Below are 19,644 nucleotides of genomic sequence, written 5' to 3'. Positions count from 1 at the left end.
CCGCCATGGTGCTATTTTTGGCCGCCACAAATCCACAATTATGTTTAAGAACATCTATTCTTTTGGAAAGCATTTCGGTACGGGCAACCTCATAGTGCTTCGTAGCTTCGCACAGGGAGCCGACCACCTCTGAAGGGCTGCACTCAGACTACCTGGACCATATGCATCCAGACGTGGGTAGGTACCTGTAGGTAGGTCCGCACTGGGTTGAAACCCCTCCCCACCAAGGTGATCACCGCGGCCGGCAAAGCTCGATCATCCAAAAGCTCCAGCTTGCTTCAACCCGGCATCTCCAAAGTCGATTCACAATCTTTAGTCTCGTGCGCTCTGAGGTTACCTTTCGCGGCAACTTCCTTGTCCGAAACATTTCGAATAGTCGACAGGAAAGACTTTCGGGGATGGAAGTGGAGTGGTAGACCAAGCAACATGTCCAGCATATACAACACTGAGCCGCAGCCAACGGCTTCGGTGATCCTTCACACGAACCATGGCGACCTGTCAGTCGAATTGTTCGCGAAGCAGACCCCTCTGACCTGCCGCAACTTTCTACAGCACTGCTTGGATGGTTACTACGACAACACAATATTCCACCGCCTGGTTCCTGGCTTTATTCTTCAAGGTGGCGATCCGACGGGCACCGGCAATGGGGGCGAGTCGATCTACGATGGCGGAGCCTTCAGTGGTGATCTGGACCCATGGCCGATGGACCAGCGGAGAGGGAAGAACGCCGGGCCGCAAGGCGTGAACTTCAAGGACGAATTCCACACGCGTTTAAAATTCAATCGTCGCGGGCTGCTGGGAATGGCAAACGAGAGTCGAACCGATACGAATGGCAGCCAATTCTTCTTTACGCTGGACAAGACCGACGAGCTCGATGGCAAGAATACCATGTTTGGACGAGTGGCTGGCGACACCATCTACAATCTGGCAAAAATGGGCGAGGCCGAAGTGGAAGAAGGAGGCGAGCGACCCATTTATCCAACAAAGATTACGGGGGTGGAGATCCTCGTCAATCCTTTCGAGGACATGAAGAAGAGGGAACGCATTGCCCAACGTACTACACGGCCGGCTGTCACCGAGAAGAAGAAGGACAAGAAAAGGAAAGGGGGGAAGCAGTTGCTAAGCTTCGGCGATGAAGAGGGCGAGGGCGACACACAGCCTCTTCCAAAGAAGCCAAAGTTTGATACAAGAATCGTGATGGACGTCGAAGAGCCCGAGCCTCAAGTCAAGCTGGCAAAGGCGGCCAAGAAAGGAAAAGAGGCGAAAGCTTCCAAGGCCATCGTTCCAATCATGGAGGCGCCTGGCAGAGAAGCAACCCCACCTGGGCCATCACCTCCTCCGCAAGTTGTTCGGAAGTCATCGACAAAAGCAGTACAAAAGACCGAGGACGAGTCTTCACCGGAGCCAGAGGCGAAAGAGAAGTCTGAGCTTGAGCGGACGAATGAGGAAATAGCTGCACTGAAAGCGTCCATGAAAAGGACAGTCCATTCGGAGCCTGTAAAAGAGGGAAAGAAGAACTCGGCTTTGGAGCAGATGATACCAGAGACATCCACACGAGGACGCAAGAGGAGACCTGGGGCAAGCCAGAACCCTACGGCTGCAGAGGAACAAAAGGCCTTGAGCTTCCTCAAAGCGTTCCAGTCAAAATTAGACCAAGCGCCGCCGGAGAAGGCAGCAGCAGCAGAACTGCCAGCTCCAGGGGATGGCGAGGACAAGGCGGCGGATGATGCTGGGGAAGATGAGGTCTGCGATCTACATTTTATCGCCAACTGCCAATCCTGCAAGGCATGGGACAAGGCTGAAGGCGAGGGCGACAGCGACGATGAAGGCTGGATGTCCCATTCGCTCAGCTTTGCTGCAGACAAACTTGGCAAAGATCTGAGTTATCGCAAAAAGGCGGAGGACGAGTTGATCGTGATCGACCCACTGGCAAAAGCACGCAGCATACAGGCGGAGAGGAAGGCGGAGAAGGGGAGCGAGGGCCGGAGCGGAAAGTCCGGGCGTGCATGGGGCGACCTGGCACGCAACGCCCAAATGTCACGGACGGCCTCCCTGGCCGGGAGAGGAGCAAAGTAAGCAGAGCATGCTGTTCGTAGTAGTGTATAACAGTGTTTATTCCTTGAGATACCCAATGCTGTGGCCGTGAATGGTCAGATGAAGAAGGCTTCCAAAGTCAAAACGTCCACTTGAGTTGCCTAGTTGAGGTGGTGCCCGACTCAAGCGATGGGGAAAAATTTGAGCGCATTGTGAAGAGGGTGTCCGTGTCATTGCATTTCGTTCTCGGCTACGAGTGAAGCACAACGAAGAGCCGATGCGGCCCTGGCCGTTGACGACTTACACGGGAGTATCCACTCTCTAGTGGGGTTCCTACTGCCACGGGGATCGTACAATCTGGTAAAGACACTCTGTATGGAGACTAGACTGGCACCGTCATTGCATGTGAGAAGGGAAGCTCCAGCGGCTGTCTGATGAATTGTTTGAAGGTCTCATGGGCGTTACAGACCAGAGAGAGAACATCCAACAACGAGCTCAAGCAGAGACGGAAACATGCCGGCAGAGGCATTGTACCGCGTAGCTGCTGAAGACCATCAGATGATATGTACTGTAGCATTCGAGGCTCAGCGGTTGTATCGCGTCTGCAGAGGAGAATCTGCTCCGGTGTGCAGGGCAGCCGACAAGACAATAAGGTTCGGTTTCCTATTTCCACATGCAAGATCGCGATGACGATCCTTGGGCCCCACTGCCAGAAAAAAAATGGCGTTATCGATTGGACGGATAACAGGACCCCAGCCTGGGAGTGGTTCCTCATTCCCATTCAGCTCTCACAAACAATGCTATCGGCAAGGCATTCGCTCATGTAACGCAATACCTGGGTCGCTATTGTCTCTCGCAAGAATCAATAGTTCTATTGAAACGTGTCGCGGGGCCCCATTGTGCACGGTGGTCCATTTTCTGACTGACTGCATCACACGTCTGTATAAAAAGGATCCCTACCCTTTCCCCCCCACCACCAACCTCACCTCAACCGCGAGACAGAACCCGCAGCAGGCAGGCAGGCAGAGCGGCCAGGCAAGACAACCCAACCCGATCGCAAGGCTCCAGCACCAGCACCAGCTCCAGCTCCAGCACACCTGCCGTTGTCAGCAAGTGGTTGCTACTCATACACAGCTCAAGCCTGCAACCCAGCGGGGCAGGCGGGACGGACACCTGCCAAGGCTCCCTGGTCCTTTCCCTCCACTACCGCTACCCGTTCCAACAAGTTCGCCATCAGCCACTTCAACCGAATCCTCCGTCCTCTTGGTATCGCCATGTCTTCGTCTCCCGGTACAAGAAAGCGGCCCGCGCCCGGCGCATCGCCTCTGCCGGCTGGCCCGATCCCACAGGCAACCTCCCAATTTGCGCCTCAGGAGATGATGAGGTGGAATGGTGTAGCTGCCAACGGAAACAGCCATACAGACCTCTCGAGCCCGTACATGCTATCACAACCAACCGCCCCACCTGGCCATGCCTTTCTATCCCCATCGCCCGCCCCGGCCACATCGAATGCTCTGGCACTCCGCGATCCCAACACCAGCCGAGCCCTCATTCCCACAGCGCCGCGCTCGCCGTACGACCCACAGTCCGACCAATGGGGTACCTTGGGAGGCGACGGCGCCCTCATCCCGCTGGCGAACGAGGCACTGAGCGAGGAGGAGCACCTGAGACTCCTTGTCGAGCGCGCAAGGAAGATTGAGGAGGAGGCCACCAAGGAGAACCCTGGACCAAACCAAAAGAGGAGTATTCCGCCGTTCGTGTTGAAGCTCTCCAGGTTTGTCCCCCCTCCTGTAGTCTCGCAATGTGCCCACACGGACCTCGCTGACTGCTTGACAGCTTCCTCAACAATGGCAGGAACAGCGATCTCATCCGGTGGTCAGAAAAGGGTGATTCGTTCATCGTACTCGACGAGGAGGAGTTTGCGAAGAAGCTCATCCCCGAGATGTTCAAGCACAACAACTACGCCTCGTTTGTCCGTCAGCTGAACATGTACGGGTTCCACAAACGGGTTGGGCTCTCCGACAACTCTATGAGAGCAAGCGAGAAGAAGAACAAGAGCCCAAGCGAATACGCGCACCCCTACTTCCTCCGCGCTCACCCCGTCTTGCAATGGCTCATTACGAAGCCGAACAAGACCGGCGGCAAGAAGAGGCAGAAGCAGGCCTCGAAGGATTCTTCCGGCGTAATTGAGCAGGACAGCGACGCCGAGGACTTCATCGACGACCCCAGCGGGCAGTACGCGATCTCCGACATTCACCCAGGCAGGAACATGGGGCGTGGCGAGGCTGGGCCATTGGCGAAGACAGAGTTGGGAAAGCTGCGAGATCAGCTCGCCCAGGTCCAGCAGAAGCAGCAGCAGTGCCTGACCCTGATCCAGCAATTACAAAACAACCAACACGAGATTGTGCAAAGAGCACAAAAGTTTGAAGAAATGCACCATCGCCATGAGAACTCCATCACCGCCATCTTGAACTTCTTGGCCAACGTCTTTAGAAAGTCATTGGAAGAAAACGGTGGCGCCCAGAATATCTCAGATATGTTGGCAAGCATTCTACCCCAGCACGGCCCCAACCATGCCATGCCGACAGGCAGTGTGCAAGACTTGAGCGACTATCTGCAGCATCACAATGCCACCAGAGGCCGAGCGAGTCCCAGCCCAACTCTTCCAAAGCGTCCACAGCACCTCCTGCCCGGTATTCCTGCCGACCCAAGCGCTGCCGCCCCTGCTGACAGCGCACTCGGTTTGCCTACGAGTCCGGTGCCCTATTCTGCGTCTCCTCACCAGGCGCCCCGAGTCACCGAGGTCTTCGATACCTCTCCTTCTGACACGACCTCTCCCAATCACATCCGGAATGAGCTCCAGTCCAATCCCGAGGAGACCATGTTGAAAATTATGGGTGAAACTAATGCTCGGATGACCCCAGGCGTTGATCTGCCTGAAGCTGTTGCTACAACGTCCGCGAGGATGCCATCTGGCCAACGTAACAAAATGGTGAGCAGCATGTCGCGCAGGACTGCCACACCATCAAACAATCGACCAGTTTCCCCCTTTCGACCCCCTTCCATGTCAAATCCGACCCCAATTCCTCCTCCGTCCTCCACCATTCCAAACTCGACACCAGCCCAGCCTATCACATCACTGTCGCCCGTGTTCAACGCCGCCAAACCCCCATCGGCCCAAGAGATCTCGCGGCAACAGAATGGTATCAGCCAGGTGGAAGCTTTGCAGCGCAACATCGGCCAGGATATCAGCAGCCTAGCCCAGCTTGCTGCCCCCTTGTCTCCCAATGGTGCCATCATGGGCCTCGATGGCTTTCCAAATGGCGGCTCGGATTACTTCGGCGACTCCAACAACAACTTTGACTTCAATCAGTATCTCGATCCTACGGCGATGGACAGCGGCTACAACTTTGATTTCAATGACCTGAACCATGCGGGCAACTATGGCGCAACGGACGGGACCGACTTCGACTTCAGCCTCCCCAACGCCAACGCAGACTACCCACAAAGCACCGCAGCTCCGCTCAACAACGGCCTGAGCGTCCCCGGCGATGCCGCAGCTGCAGACACGCCGAGTCCTGCTGGCACCGAGGAGATCCAGCGATCAGACCTGGATGGCGTAGAACAGCCGTCTACGAAGCGTAGGCGACAAGCTTGAAAACTTGAAGGTGACACTTGTCGCCATGGCTGTTACGTTTGAATCTTAGTGACAGTCGTCTCCACGAAGGCGTTTCCAGTCTCTAGAGGACACCTGTCTTTCACTACCAAAGAAGAGTAGTATTATGAATAGGTAGCGAATGAAGAACTTGGTTGGTTAGTTTCAGCGAGTGTTTTGTGACAGTGATGCTTTGCACGAACTGAACCGTCGAGACCTGCTGGGGTTTTCTGCTAGTTCGAAATATATTTCCCTTAGGATAGACATGGGTCTTCGGTCCAAAGGCATATCGGGACTATTGTCTATGTTTGACAATATCTACCCACGGAATCTTTGAATAAGACCTCAGGGCACATCTTACACTATAATCACAGAAATGGTACCTCCAACGTTCACGTACAATATTTAACTTGATCAAGGAAGCATCTACACCTAAAGTCGTCTTTGCAGAAAGACAGTGGACGAAAGATGTCGAGTTCTATCTCCCAGCCACGCCTCCAAGAGTCCGCCCTGTTATCTTGAGCCTTGTCACAAATATCATCTGGCATCTCGCCTGTCACATATCTCTGTGGCAGTCTATTCTCCATGACAGTCTATGTTTCAGTACATTGTCTCAAGAATACTGTCCCATACGGACGCTTTCCTAACACGCTCGGTCTCTTCCAGATAGGCTCACCTGTCTTCTACTCCCGCATTCAGATGATGGGCATCCAGATCTTACCCCATGGACGTGTTTCTTTGATCACGTGAAAAACGAAGATTACTTGAGAACATAGTCGAGTGACAGACTACATCGACTATTTAGGAAGTGTTACACCCACCCAGTCCCACATGGCACACTATCCCCCGGATCCGCAAGTGACAAATCCACGATTTACCACCCACCCACCCATCCACGCGCCCTCCCGGAGTCCCCTAGCAGAAGAAACCAGGCACCTTATTTGCCCGCGCCGGTCCCCCCTCCCTGCCGGCCTCGTGGATCTCAGCTACTACTCAAATGCTCACACCCCCCCAGCTCCCCCTTAGCGCTGACGGCCTTTCCGCCCGCGCCGGCCAGCCCGGCCAGCGCAGTCAGCCGTGGTGTCGAGTTGGGACCGGGGGTGACTGACTGACTAACTGCCTGAATGACTGACGTGGGATTCGGAAAAGGCTCCAGAAGAATAGGTGATCAGGGGACAGGGAAGGGGGTGGGGCGGTTGGCAGTCGAGCGACTCTGTGGTTCCCAGCCAACATTTCTGGCCTTCCCCCCCCCCTTTCCTTTCAGCCTCGTGGGGGCGGGCCGCGAGGCAGACTTGGGCGCCCTCGCGGGAGGATAGGACACATATACTGACACACAGAGACACAGAGACACATGTGACATGAGTGTGGTGCAACCCACGAACGGGTATTAAGAGGCATGTTTGCTTGTCACTGGCGGGATCACGTGCGTGGGGAGGGCATCAGGCTCGAAACTATCGTCTTTGTCATTGCTCTCGTCCCTTTCATCTTGGCGCTGAACCCCAGCTAGAAATGGGAGGGTTGGGGGGTATTGGGTTGCACAGTTATGTGCGCTCGAAGGTGATCAGGCAGATGGCGCTGTACAACAACAACGACAACAGCAGCAACAAGAACACATCACCCAGGCAGGTGTTTGTCCGTTCGCCTGGCTTCCTCTTGCTCGCTCGCTCGGCTTCCATCCCAATTCATGTATCCGACGTTGCCATCCAAAGTGTTTGCGCGGGGGGTTGCGTGTGTGGATGGCTTTCTTTCCTCCCAGATGGACTCCTTTCATCAGTCATTTCGTCAATACTGCGCCGAAAAAATGCCAGCCGCCCGCTCATCCAAGAACCTCCACTTACTGCCGTCGGTAGACGCCAGAATGCACATTATCCTATGGTCGTGCCTGCCGCCGTGTTACGCTGAAGCTCTGAAAATAAACATTTAATGAAGTGAATAATATTTCGATCCGGTCCTCGGCCGTCGCAGAATGATAACTCCTTTTTCTCACGCTCTCTCTCACCATGTCCTCTCTCTCTCTTCGGTCCCCTCGGTAGACAGCCGAGGAGAGCCAACAAGGTAAGTCGCGGCTCCTGGAGATATGGGCATAGGAGGATCAATTACAAATCCTAGTACCCTCTAATGAGCTCTGCCCTGACCCGCCTCATTCCTTGGCTTGCATCAACCGAAACCGCCGCAGCGCAGTTTCGAGTCCGATAGCGTAGGATGTAGGATGCAAACACCCGGACCCACATAACAGGATGCGATGAGCCGTCTGGAAGGGGCATTCTTGGATCCTTCCAGGGGCCCGTCAATCTTCCACAGGTCAGCAGATCATGAAGCTACAAAGCCTTGTGGCCCAGCTCGGAAGTGTGACTCGAGTACGCGACATGTGCGCTGAGTTTGTGCCATAGAGGCACCCGATCTTTCTCATGGCTCGCACATGGTAGTGTGCAGCTCAAAGATGAGTTCCAATTTCCCATAAAGAGCACGTCGTCGTCGACTGGGGAAAGGATCATCATTCGATCAGTGGCTTCTTCTGCCCTCCAACGTTGCAGAGCCCCAGGTGTTTGAGCGCGTCCTTGTCATTAGCAACGACGATCGACCTCGCGGGAAGCATTGGGTTGTTCGGGTCAACGTGGGATGCGTCTTTGGCGGCCTGCTCGATGGCGTCCATTTCTTCTTTGCACGCTTGCTGGTCCATCGGGCAGATGACGATGGGTTGTCGCAAAGTTATGTCCCGAGCGGAGCTCATTTGGGCCTGCTCACTCATCAGATTGGCCTCGCGCCTGAGGTTTTTTGGGCCGGGTACGACTCACCTTGATGCTCAAAAAGAACTCGATCTTATATAGCGTCGAGCTCGTTGTGAAAGAGGTGACCTCGTAGAGCGGGAAACCAGGTTTGCCTCTTTTAACGATGCCCTCGGAATCCCTCAAGTCTTTTGACGGAAATACCAGCCCTAGATTTGTAACATAGCCGGCTTCTGGTAGTTTTGCTTGTACTGGCTGCGTGTGTTTGGCGATCCTGTTGACTTTCTTGGTCGGCTCGTCGCCCTCCGGATTATACGTTATCTCCTCCTCGATTGCCAGCGTGATCTTCTGGATCGTGACCCTCTTTGCCTTATTCACCCAGTCCGCATTCGGCGCAAGCTTTATGTAGACCGTGATGGGGTCACACGGGCCATAGCTCCATTTTGGTAGCGATATGCCCAGCGTCACTAAGTTGTCGGCCGTGACCACTTTTGATTCCGGGCGGTTGTACATGCCAAAGGTCGATAATGTGTCATACCTCTGCAGCGGTATTGGGAACGCATACTTGTTCTGCGTGCTTGCGCCCTGTTGCACCGTCACCACCAGCTCGTAAAGGGTCTCGGCCGTCCTCGATGGTAATTGTAATGAAGCGGGAGGTATCCTCCTATTTGTCTCCTCGCCGCCCCGACCGAATGGTATAAAAAGTACGAAGGGTAGGTCCATCGCGATCACGCTCTCGGCCTCTTTCCCCGCTTGGCACCTGAAGAGTAGCAGCTCCTTTCCCACCACATCGATCGTTTCTCGCCTCGGTGTGCCTAGATGCCGTTTTGCGACGTTCTCGGCGGCCGGGTGTATCGTCTCTCTTCGTTGAAGACATATTCGGACTAATGAAACTGCCACTGGCATGGAGTAGCCTTGCGATGGTCTGATCTCGACTTTTCCTTCTATGCGCGGCTGCGCGAGAGTGTTTGGGTTAGCAGTCCGTGATTGCGCAGTACCCTTGACCGCTGCAAACGTGTGTTTGGGGAATGGGAGGGGACGCCAAGTTGGCAGAGCAAAACTCACTAATGTTGCTGATATCCCGGGGTAGCCAACAAGGAAGCTGCTGTTTGGCGGGCCAGTGACCCGTACAAAGGCAGCCATCCTGTTCGCGAGGCCAGAACTACGACTGCAGGCGGGACAATATGGTGTGAGTTGAAGGCCGAGGGTGGACGGTCATGAATGCGCAGCGAACGCCGGCCTCGCCGCGTCAAGGCTGTGAAGCAGCGCTGCAGCCGAGCAATGTGGGGTATGGAAGACGAGTGGTGGCAGCCTCCTGGGTGTCGCAAGTACTGGGTTGAAGGTCACGAGCTCGGCAGCTCGAGCCCATTGAATCACAAGGGCCTGCTGCTGCAAGAGAGCTCGAGCAAGTCGTCGCCGAAGCCTGGGAGGGACTTCAGAAGAGGAAGGTGGTCGCAGTTGGTTGGTGAGATGGTCTAGGACTTTCGTGCAGCAACAGGAGCGTACGGAGATACTCGGGCGGTCTGGTGTTACGCCGTGTCGCAAGCAAAGGCGCTGCTGTAACCTCGAAGCCGGTCAAGCTCAGTCGCTGGTCGCAAGGTGAATGAGACAAGGGCAAGCCTTGGAGCCAGATACTCAGGGAGAGCCAGAGGTGACGAAGATGTGCTTTGCGTGGAGTTTGGTCGTCTGGTCGTCCGCCTGTCGGTCTTGTGCTCCCGATGATGCTTGTCTAGCTGCATCCCCCGGCGTGGGAGGTTTTGATACGACGCACACCTTTGCCCCCTGCTGGGCTGCTGGGTCCTACTGGGGTCGTTTCTTGAGCGGCCGCGCGAAGTCCTGCACCTCGTGCGGATTGCGGCACAGCGCAGCGCGGCGCAAAACAGGGCTGGTCTGTTGGCAGCAGTCGGCTCTTATTGGGCAGGGCCGGCTGGATGGAGAACAGAGGACGCAGAGGATGTGGCTCTCCTGCAGACGAGATTGGCGTGCGCCAGCTGAGACCCCAGGTCTGGGTCTGGGGGCAGAGTCGAGTTGAGTCGAGTCGGATCGAGCTCGTAGTCGGGTCGAGTTCGACTGGAGGGGAGTCGAGCCGGTTTCGAGAGTGAGCAAGCCTGGCAGGCCTGGCAATCCTGGCAGGTGGACTGGTCTCTCGGACGGGGTTGGAGGGGCAAAAAGTCGGTGGTAGTTGCTGCAAGGGTTCTTTGTGCATCCGGGCCGTTCCCCTCAAGGTCAACAGCGGCTTGTGTTGGTTGCACAAGGAGCTTGGAAGGACGGAGACAAGAGGAGGCTTTGCGAGTCGTCGTAATGGGTGACGAGACCGGCTTGAGGCCCAAAGCGGGAAAGCAAAGGGAGGAGCCGCCCGCTCCAACAACGACGACTGGGTACGTTCGTTCAGAGGCAGACAGACCAGACCAGAACAGACCAGTCGCCTCGAGAAAGAAGGCTGTAGTGGATATCGAAGGGGGCCCACTCTCCACAAGAGCAGGATGCCTACCGGCACATGGACTAATGTGCTGCACACTGCACCTCACTGCACTGCACTGCACTGTAATGTAATGTAAAGAGGGCGATTTTGAATTACAGAACAGAAGTTTGCAGTGTTTTTTTTTCCTGTTTGTTTTCTTTTTCTGGTTGCACGGCAGTAGCAGTGGAACAGCAGAGCGATCTGCTGAGGAGAACCAGACGGACATGAGACAACCCTGTTGTTGCTCTTAGTGAGGACGGTGGCGAGATAAGTCAACCTGGTAGATAGATAATAGGCATTTGAAATGGCCATCCAAGGTTCCTGGACAACCGCACAGATCACGGGGATGGGGCTGTTTTGTTGACGACGGCAACGGGCTCGGTGCTCGTGCTGGTGCGGATTCCGATGCGGATTCTGGTGCTGATTCTACCACAGTAGTCCTGATTCTGGTGCTGGGAGGACCCTGCAGTCCTTCAGCTCCGGGATCCAGTGCGTCATCCAGCCGCCAGCTCATCAGCTCGCCTGCTCCCTCGCTCACCCACCAGGCCAGGCCAGGCCAAGCCATTGAGCGTCACCAGCAGGCGACAGTCTGCCACAGGGCCTAGAATGTGTATTTGAGACTTGATCCTCGCTAATCAAAAAACGGCGAAACCTTATCTGTTCGTGCCGAGGTCTGCAGATGTATGTGTATGTACGTATTATGTATTCACGACTGAGGATGTGTACATGCCCCTCACCGTCTCTAGATTAATGACAGCACGGTGGCTTTTCATCCCATCTCGGATCGTGCCGAGTCCAAACAAAAGAAGGGCCTGAAGTCGAGCCCAAATTGCCTGATTGCTCGCGTGGCTCGCGGCTCCCCCTACTGTGCCTGCATCCAGCGCGCAGGGGACCACGGCACTAAGGGACCTAGGTAGGTAGGTACCCAGGTAGCTTGGGTGTCTGGGTGATGCCCACCAATCACATATTACTGAACCGACAGGGGAGCTCCAGACTCCCGAAAAGCTCTGATACAAAACCACCGCCCACCATACTGCTAGCCTGCCAGCCTGCCCACTCGGGAGCTCCCTTCCTAGGCAAGATCGAGACTGTCCACGCCCACTCCACCCCGTCGCTGAGACAGACTATCACATTGAAGGACCTGGTCCAACCACTTTCGCCTTCAACATGTCTGTCACACTCCACACAACCGCTGGCACTATCAAGATCGAGGTCTTCTGCGACAGCGTCCCCAAGACCGCAGAGGTAAGACCGGACTAGGCCAGACCGAAGCCCCCTCCCTGCCGCGAGCTCTCAAGGCAACCGAGCAAGCTGACAAGAAACCCGCCGCAGAACTTCCTCGCCCTCTGCGCCTCTCACTACTACGATGGCTCACCCTTCCACCGGCTCATTCCCTCCTTCATGGCCCAGACGGGCGGCCCCGCCAACCCCTCACCCGAGAACCCCAGGGGCGGACGCTCAATATGGGGCGGCACCTTTGACGATGAGATCCGCCCGGCCCTGAAGCACGCCCAGCGCGGCATGGTCTCCATGGCCAACAAGGGGCCCGGCACGAATGGGTCGCAGTTCTTTATCATCTTCGACAAGGCTCCGCACCTCGACGGGTTGAATACCGTCTTCGGCAAGGTGATCGGGGACGACAGCCTAGCGACTCTGGCTAAGATTGAGGCGCTCGAGGTGGACAAGAAGAACAGGCCCAAGGAACCTTGCAAGATTGAGAAGGTTACAATCCATGCGAATCCATTGGCAGGCTAAGGAAAGCGGTGTCGAGCAATTGAAGCCAGACGAATGTTCAGCGCGCGACGCCCTTATAGAGCGACGAAACATGAGCATGTCCATGATTAATAGGTTACCAACCATTGGTTGCCTATATTGTTTACACTATCGGCAATAGGTGGCCTGAAGGCATGGAAGAGAAATCGAGACAAGAGACTCAGTCTGCAACACTGGGGTCCCAGTGTCATGCAATGCTTCATGACCAGGCTACGGTCTTGACACCATCATGTGCTTAGTCACGCTGTGATGGACCAGGGGCAATGGCTCGTGGTTCATGATGACGGCAAGATCACATCGGCTGCGAGATTTCGATGACTGCGGGATTGCGGTAACTGCGAGACCGCAGTGGCTATAGGGAATCACATTGGCTACAGCCAACAGCACCACTAGTATTCGGGTCAACTTGACCAGTACATAGCCAGATATCCCTGTGGGATAATCTCCTATAGGGTAACCTGTGGGATAGCCTTCTGTGGGTTAACCTCCTGTGGGATAACCAACGTTGGGACAACCTCCTGTGGGACAACCTCCTTTGGGATAACCTCCGTTGGGATAACCTCCTGTGGGATAACCTCCTGTGGGATAGCCTCCTGTGGAATGACCTCCTCTGCGATAAAACTGTATGGGATAACCTGTCATAGGATAACCTATTGTTGAATAACATCTATTTAGGTAGGTCTCGTCTGTCTTTCTGATCCTTTTGTCTATGCACTTGAGTAACGGGTGAATGTTTTGAGAATCTCGGAAGCTGCACGTTCTTTGACTAACAAGGGAAAGGCAGGGTCTCATGAAATGCATGTGCACCGATCCCATACAATAGGTGTGGCGAGAGAGTTATTCTCCACAGCTCCGAGTACACGATGACTAGAATCAAATCGGTCATACCTGAAGCCTTTTCAGAACCTATCCATGAATGTTGGAATGACGCAAGGACTATGCGAAAGAACGGCCACCCCTTTTCTGTTTCATGCAGCTCCAGAAATTATGGCTGCGGCCTGCTCTGTCATAGCATACACAGGTGCTTGAATATGAGCACTTAGAGGGACGGGAATGACTGAAGCGTCAACAACTCGCAGTCCCTTCACTCCTTTGACACGGAACTCCGCATCGACAACCTTGCCCATAGCACAAGTACCCCCTGAATGCCACGTCGTCACCCCAGTAAGCGCGACCCGCCTGTCCAGCTTCTCGTCACTATCGTCAAGAGATACAGCCTCCATCCCGGGGACGGGAGGCACCGACTCGCCGGCAATGTACTCCTTGCCGAACTTGGTCTGAAGCATCAACCGTGTCAGCGTTCGCAGACCCTCGCGGTACACACATCTATCCGTCTCGGTGGCCAAGAAATTCAGGTCAATCTTTGGAGAGGCTTGCGGGTCGGCAGACTTGAGAGTTACGCTGCCGCGGGATGTTGGCAAGAACGGGATGGTGAGGGTGGTGAGATGCTCCGCATCCGGTTCAACACCAGGTATGGGCAATTTGAAGTACAACACAACCGTCTCGATGTGCGTACGGGGCTCACGGAGGAGCCGGTGCGTGGTAGCGTCGGGCACCTTGCCATCATCTCGTTCGATGGCCTTGGCTACTTGGTCATGAGGAACGTCGGTCGAAACGATCCAGTCGAGGGGTATGCCCATAGCGAATTCGGGTTGTTGGAAGAGAGGGTTGGCAGAACCCAGAGTATAGCCTCTTTCGGGGTTCTTCAGCTTCCAGAATTGGTAAAACGACATGTGATCATGAAGCCCTCGGCCGACTTCGGGGAGATCAACCAGCGTCTCGATCCTGTGTTCCTTCAAGTGAGCTGCGTCGCCTATACCGGACAGCAGCAGTAACTGGGGAGACCGGAAGGCACCACCGCAGACGATGACCTCTGCGCCGGAGATGACCTTGCCGTCAGCAAGCTCCACACCAGTTGCTCTGGGCGCGCCGGCTCTCTCGACGACAACTTTCTTCACCAGAGTGTCTGCCAAGACCTGGACACCATCCAGGGGATAGTTCCTAGCCGAATATTGCCGCTTGCCCTCACGGCGTGCTTCACAAATATATGCTCGGCCCAGATTGTCACCCGTGTTTTGGTCGAACTTTGGCAGGGCGGGCACGCCCAACTCGTCCCAGGCAGCCGCAATAGGTTCCGTCAGAGGGAATTTGCGGTTTGTTGACACTGCAGAGGCAATAGCAATGGGTCCATCCTTGCCGTGCTGCTCAGGGTTGCTGTCGTCGAACCACTCTTCCGTCTTCTTGATATAGGGCAGCTGGCCTGTATAACTCCATCTCGCGTCGCCTACGACTTCCGCCCACTCATCATAGTCCGCGGACGAACCACGGGTCCATCCGCCTTGAAGTCCTGTTAGAGAATTGCGTGACCCTCAAACGACAGAAGGAGGCTTACTCGCCCATCCCTCGAGGATGTTAGGGCAAACTTACCTGAGTTGATGAGGGTGCCTCCACCGAGTCCCTTGCCAGCATTGTAGACAATGCTACGGCCGCCGAGACTCGCTTGAGGCTCGGTCGGGTACGTCCAGTCGAGCTCTCCGCCCAGGTTGAGGATATCGGGCTGGAGTATGTCGGTCCGCGACCGGGTGTCCTGGCCGGCCTCGATAAGCAGGATCTTGGACCCAGACTTGTATTGCCGTAGCCGGCTGGCGAGGACACAGCCCGAAAGGCCGCCTCCCACGATGATGTAGTCGTAGGTGCTCGAGGCCATCATGGCATAGCAGATTACAGGATGATTGGGCAAGCAGTTGCCGAGCAGTAGAGTCCTGGTTGTCTTGAGTCGGGCAGCGGCGATGCTGATGCTCGAGGATGCGCTTCCGGCAAGGATTTACAAAGCTCATACGATAGACAACCAAGAGTTGGTCCTACGGTAGGCCTACATGGATGTCACTCCCTCGGTCATCATCTAACCAAGCAGAGACCGGTGGGGCGCACCTGGGCCATGGCCTTTGAAGAATTATCATAATGTTTAGTACGACGCAGCACCATGTGGTTCTTCGGATTCTGAATACGGAAAGGACTGGCATATCTGTTTGTGCGGCACTCTATCAGCGTGGAGCCTTTCCCCCTAATCATAAAATACCAAACGAGCTCTTCCACGTGCCTCGTTTGACCTGAGCTTCTGGATCCTTGGACCCCTGGGTGCCGGTGAGGCGATCGTGGGGAGCCGCGATGCCATTTCTGGCTGTAGGATCAACAGCCAAGTCTCTGTTGGGCGATCGGCCCCCTGTGGGCAACACGCCAGCTTGCCGGTTCACGAAGACGATTCCGGCTAGCACAGCAAGTTGGTAAATGAGATTTTCTTTACCAGGCTGCCAGGACACTCAAAGAAGGAATCTTGGGCCGTAGTGTCAAGGTTGTACGCGATGCCTGACACGACATGTCGTGGTATTGGATGAGCAGTCCCCACATGCCTGCAGCAGGAACGGCAAGAACCGCCCGAAAAAGGTATACACATTTCAATTTGATTACTGCTTCCAGCGCAGATCACGGACGAGTGACTCGATCACCGGAATTTTCAAAAGTCCTCATAGGGGTGAATACATAGCCCTCTCAAACTTCACTTACTCGCGTCCTGGTTACGTTCACTCTACGGGACGTGCGTCTGCGTTCCCCGGGCAGCTGAGCGGATATGTGGACTCCAGTCCGGATGGAGCGCAATAAGGTTTAAGGCAATCTCGACATTCCCACTGCGCGTTCCCGATCTGTGGTTCGCAGGGATCTGAGACTTTGCCGCCCAGCACAGCTTGGGAGTGGGACGTTTTCGTGTAGGGTAACGTACTGCTCCAAAGGTGCTGGGATAACGTGTGTTTGAGGCAATCCGCTGTGGGATAAGCTGATATAAGAAAAATTACTACTAGACAAACCATTGGTGACGGATGGGACGATATCACAGATGTTCGGAGGCAAACTCCGCCTCTAAAGCAGCCAGGTAGGTCTTTTATCCCATTCCCCTGCACGTATGTTCGGATATTCCTGAGTACCTGCAACATTTTTCATCCCTGCGAGATATGCCTGATCTGGAAGTGTCATGTGGAGATCTGTCAGAGAACCCCATCCACCCACACGCAAATGGTCTTCTATTCCCTGCGATAGGTTTGGACAGAAGGATGACTTTTCCCAGCTCCCCTCGACCCCGAGGATAGGGTACCCTCTCCTGGGGAAGCGTTCCTGCTTGTCGGATGATGTTCCTGCACGTTGACATTTCGCCTCCCGTGGTACTCATCGCATCTTGGCGGGATCGGTGTGCTGTCAGCTTGTGCTCTCAACGTGGGATCACACCGAGCTTCTCATGGTGTATTGGCACCTTCTTGGTTCTGGCAGACCCGCCCTCAGCGATTCGGCTCCATGCTCCGGGTCAGGCATATCAGTTCTCGCGTGCCTCGTCACACGCAATGCAGGGCACCTGGCAAGCATGCACATCCTGCTCCACCCGCAATCCTGCCTCGAATTTGCCTGCGGACAGCGGGTCGGTTCCTGACAGTCGCCCCCCCGGACCCGGGGGATACAAGACCCAAGCCCAGCCAGTCGTTCTCCCTAGCGAGAGCGATGACACCCGTGTCGCGCCAAGGCGCAGAGAGGAAGGGGGAAAGAAGTCTGGACGAACAAAATAGAGCCTTGAGCCACTGGTCCTCCGCCGGCCCCCCTCCACCACGGTGTACGACAGTCGGACCCCCTTCAGACTTGCATTTCGGAATCGGCACGCGATGCGGCTCTACATCTCTGCTGCTGCCGTTGAAACGGGTTCGACCAGCAGTGATGAGAAGTTCACGTCGACTATCATACCGCTCGCTGCGAGAGCTGACGTACACCAATTTATCTGGTGCGCTGGCGTTTTTCTCGTCCTGGTGACAGTATGGACTGGGTTACGAATTTACGCGAGAAGTATAAAGCGGTTGCCAATGGTACTTGAAGACATTTTGTATCATGTCTCCGTGGTGAGTAGTCTCGCTGGCTCATGCAATGGCACCTGTCGACCTGGGGCCGGCTCCTGTGCTCACATTGCAATGGCTTCCAGGTCTCCTTCTTCGGCTTCGTTGTCGCCCTGTTCTTAGGTGAGCCAACTATAGCATTCTGTTCGCAACGCAACCGCATAGTTACTCATAGCATCGCAGCATTATATCTTGGTGGAGCGGGACATCATATGAGTCAACTCCAAGTCAGCCATGTCGCAAGACTCACACAGGTCAGTCGAGGGAGAGATGAAAGCTACCAAAGGTCGTATGGCTGACTCGGATTGCAGTCCTTTCTTGTCATACAAGCCCTGTATGCCCTGTCGATGTGCACTGTGAAATGGAGCATGTTGTTCATGCTGAAGAGAATCTTCTCCGTCAAGCCATTTGAGGTTGGTGCCTTCGGCGCAGTCAGCCGACACCTGGACATAGACTTGGCTGTGTCGTGCTAACTATATGCTAATTCTTGCGCAGATCGTGACCTGGGTCATAATATCACTCCAAGCTGGGTGGCTCGTTATGACCGTACTCATTGGTTTCCTCATCTGCCGGCCGGTGCAAAAGAACTGGGACCCAACAGCGGAGGGAACTTGCGGCAACCAGATCGCTGGCTACACTGCTGTTTCTGTGGTCAACGTCATTGTAGACGTCTTGATGCTTCTTCTACCTCTGCCTATGGTTTATAAATTGCAGACTAGGCCAGGCTATAAGGTTGGCCTGTTTGCCATCTTCAGCATTGGCTTAGTGTAAGTCGCGTTGCCATCTTCCTCCATCCGCCCTGCATCACTATCGAAATTACAAACCGCAGATGCATTTGTGCTTTGTCAATGCTAATTTAGCATCTGAACAGTACCATAGCCTTCTCGACAGTACGCCTGACGTCCCTAAACTCGATCAACTTCGATGACTTTTCATATACCGTCATCCCAGTTATGACTTGGACGACCGCCGAAGCTGGGGTCGCTATATTGGTAGCATCGTCGGCCCTCCTGCGGCCTGTATTTGACAAGATGTTCCACCGCATCCTCTCATTGTCATCAGGAAAAACACCGGGGCCCTCCAATGCTTCGGCACCGTACATGAGTAGCCAGTCGAGGATAAACGGCAAACAGCGGAGAGAATTCGTCAATGTCGGAGACGTAAGTTTAATATGGTCCTGGCCTACTAAATGCACTGTGGAGACACTATCTTTACGAAAACCACCTTGCACAGATCAGATGACTGACTCTCGTTGTTGCAGTCTGAAGAGAGCTTTGAACTCGAGGCAAGAGGGCCGCGCACAGAGATCCAGGTCGGATCGAGACGGAGCAAAGGCACCCTAGACGCGATGACTCTGGCGGCCGGTGGGTCTTCTGACAGGAAGGGGCGGATGACGATAGTGGTACAGCAGCAGGTCGAGCAGACATACGAGGGGAGAAGCGTCTGACGAAGACAGTCTCTGGTGGCAATAGCAGTGACTCCGCCTGCGGAGACCTTGCTCGCTGTATAAGACACAGGCGTTGGCTACCGATGACCAGGGGACCTATGCCACCGTGAGAGCAACCCTGGGTCGATGTCAAAGTAGTCACCTCATCACGGCACTCATCGAAATACGATGATCACCGGAGCTTGATGATCATTGTGGCACATTTATCACTCGGATCGAGTCTTAAGAACTGAGCAGTTACCGAATGAATGAGCAACCAACTGATCCAATATGGGCCGCCGAAGGTAGCTGTTTCTCGCAGTGGATGACAATTGTCGGTAACTGAGGAGTGGAAGAGAACAACTTCAAGAACCAACCACTTATCCGTTGAGGGGTTACATAGGCTGTCCCAAGGAGAAGTCACGCGGGAGACTTGGAGTGACCTGCACAGTGTTGTGGTCATGTGCTTCTCAGCCGAATCAGTCACACAGCATCACGGAAGCCCAGCTTCAGTAATTACTATAATATACAAAGCATTGATATGAATCACCCGTTTGCCGCAATCCAATGCTCTCACTCATCGGCGTCTGAACCATCTCTGACCTATTTGCGCTCACAGGCTTCAGTTGCCCTACATGTCT

The 19,644-nt window shown here is 54.8% G+C and overlaps 6 protein-coding genes across 6 annotated transcripts; 4 read left to right on the top strand and 2 right to left on the bottom strand.

Moving 5' to 3' along the window:
• Nucleotides 1-426: 426 nt before the first annotated feature.
• J7T55_006007 (peptidyl-prolyl isomerase cwc27) lies at nt 427-2,076 on the top strand (the record flags this gene model as incomplete). Its single annotated transcript, XM_053139576.1, has 1 exon — nt 427-2,076. The coding sequence occupies one exon, from the start codon at nt 427-429 to the stop codon at nt 2,074-2,076; it is 1,650 nt and encodes a 549-aa protein (XP_053000776.1).
• Nucleotides 2,077-3,308: 1,232 nt separating this feature from the next.
• Nucleotides 3,309-5,692, top strand: J7T55_006006 (HSF-type DNA-binding protein; the record flags this gene model as incomplete). Its single annotated transcript, XM_053139565.1, has 2 exons — nt 3,309-3,808; nt 3,871-5,692. 2 exons carry the CDS (start codon nt 3,309-3,311, stop codon nt 5,690-5,692), a joined length of 2,322 nt encoding a protein of 773 aa, XP_053000775.1.
• A 2,491-nt stretch (nt 5,693-8,183) lies between these two features.
• On the bottom strand, nt 8,184-9,558 carry J7T55_006005 (arrestin; the record flags this gene model as incomplete). The annotated part of the gene is made up of 3 exons (XM_053139555.1): nt 8,184-8,426; nt 8,485-9,369; nt 9,481-9,558. The coding sequence occupies 3 exons, from the start codon at nt 9,556-9,558 to the stop codon at nt 8,184-8,186; spliced, it is 1,206 nt and encodes a 401-aa protein (XP_053000774.1).
• A 2,485-nt stretch (nt 9,559-12,043) lies between these two features.
• J7T55_006004 (peptidyl-prolyl cis-trans isomerase-like 3) lies at nt 12,044-12,631 on the top strand (the record flags this gene model as incomplete). Its single annotated transcript, XM_053139544.1, has 2 exons — nt 12,044-12,121; nt 12,209-12,631. 2 exons carry the CDS (start codon nt 12,044-12,046, stop codon nt 12,629-12,631), a joined length of 501 nt encoding a protein of 166 aa, XP_053000773.1.
• A 464-nt stretch (nt 12,632-13,095) lies between these two features.
• On the bottom strand, nt 13,096-15,359 carry J7T55_006003 (glucose dehydrogenase; the record flags this gene model as incomplete). Its single annotated transcript, XM_053139533.1, has 3 exons — nt 13,096-13,284; nt 13,699-14,987; nt 15,077-15,359. The coding sequence occupies 3 exons, from the start codon at nt 15,357-15,359 to the stop codon at nt 13,096-13,098; spliced, it is 1,761 nt and encodes a 586-aa protein (XP_053000772.1).
• Nucleotides 15,360-17,352: 1,993 nt separating this feature from the next.
• J7T55_006002 (uncharacterized protein) lies at nt 17,353-19,024 on the top strand (the record flags this gene model as incomplete). The annotated part of the gene is made up of 7 exons (XM_053139522.1): nt 17,353-17,499; nt 17,592-17,700; nt 17,806-17,831; nt 17,889-17,990; nt 18,073-18,344; nt 18,449-18,737; nt 18,839-19,024. 7 exons carry the CDS (start codon nt 17,353-17,355, stop codon nt 19,022-19,024), a joined length of 1,131 nt encoding a protein of 376 aa, XP_053000771.1.
• Nucleotides 19,025-19,644: the final 620 nt, after the last annotated feature.

This window comes from Diaporthe amygdali (assembly GCF_026229845.1).
Source record: "Diaporthe amygdali strain CAA958 chromosome Unknown NODE_1_length_4327563_cov_65_473760, whole genome shotgun sequence".
NCBI lineage: Eukaryota > Fungi > Ascomycota > Sordariomycetes > Diaporthales > Diaporthaceae > Diaporthe > Diaporthe amygdali.
Note: the sequence above shows the minus strand (reverse complement) of the source record. Positions and strands in the feature narration are given on the sequence as shown.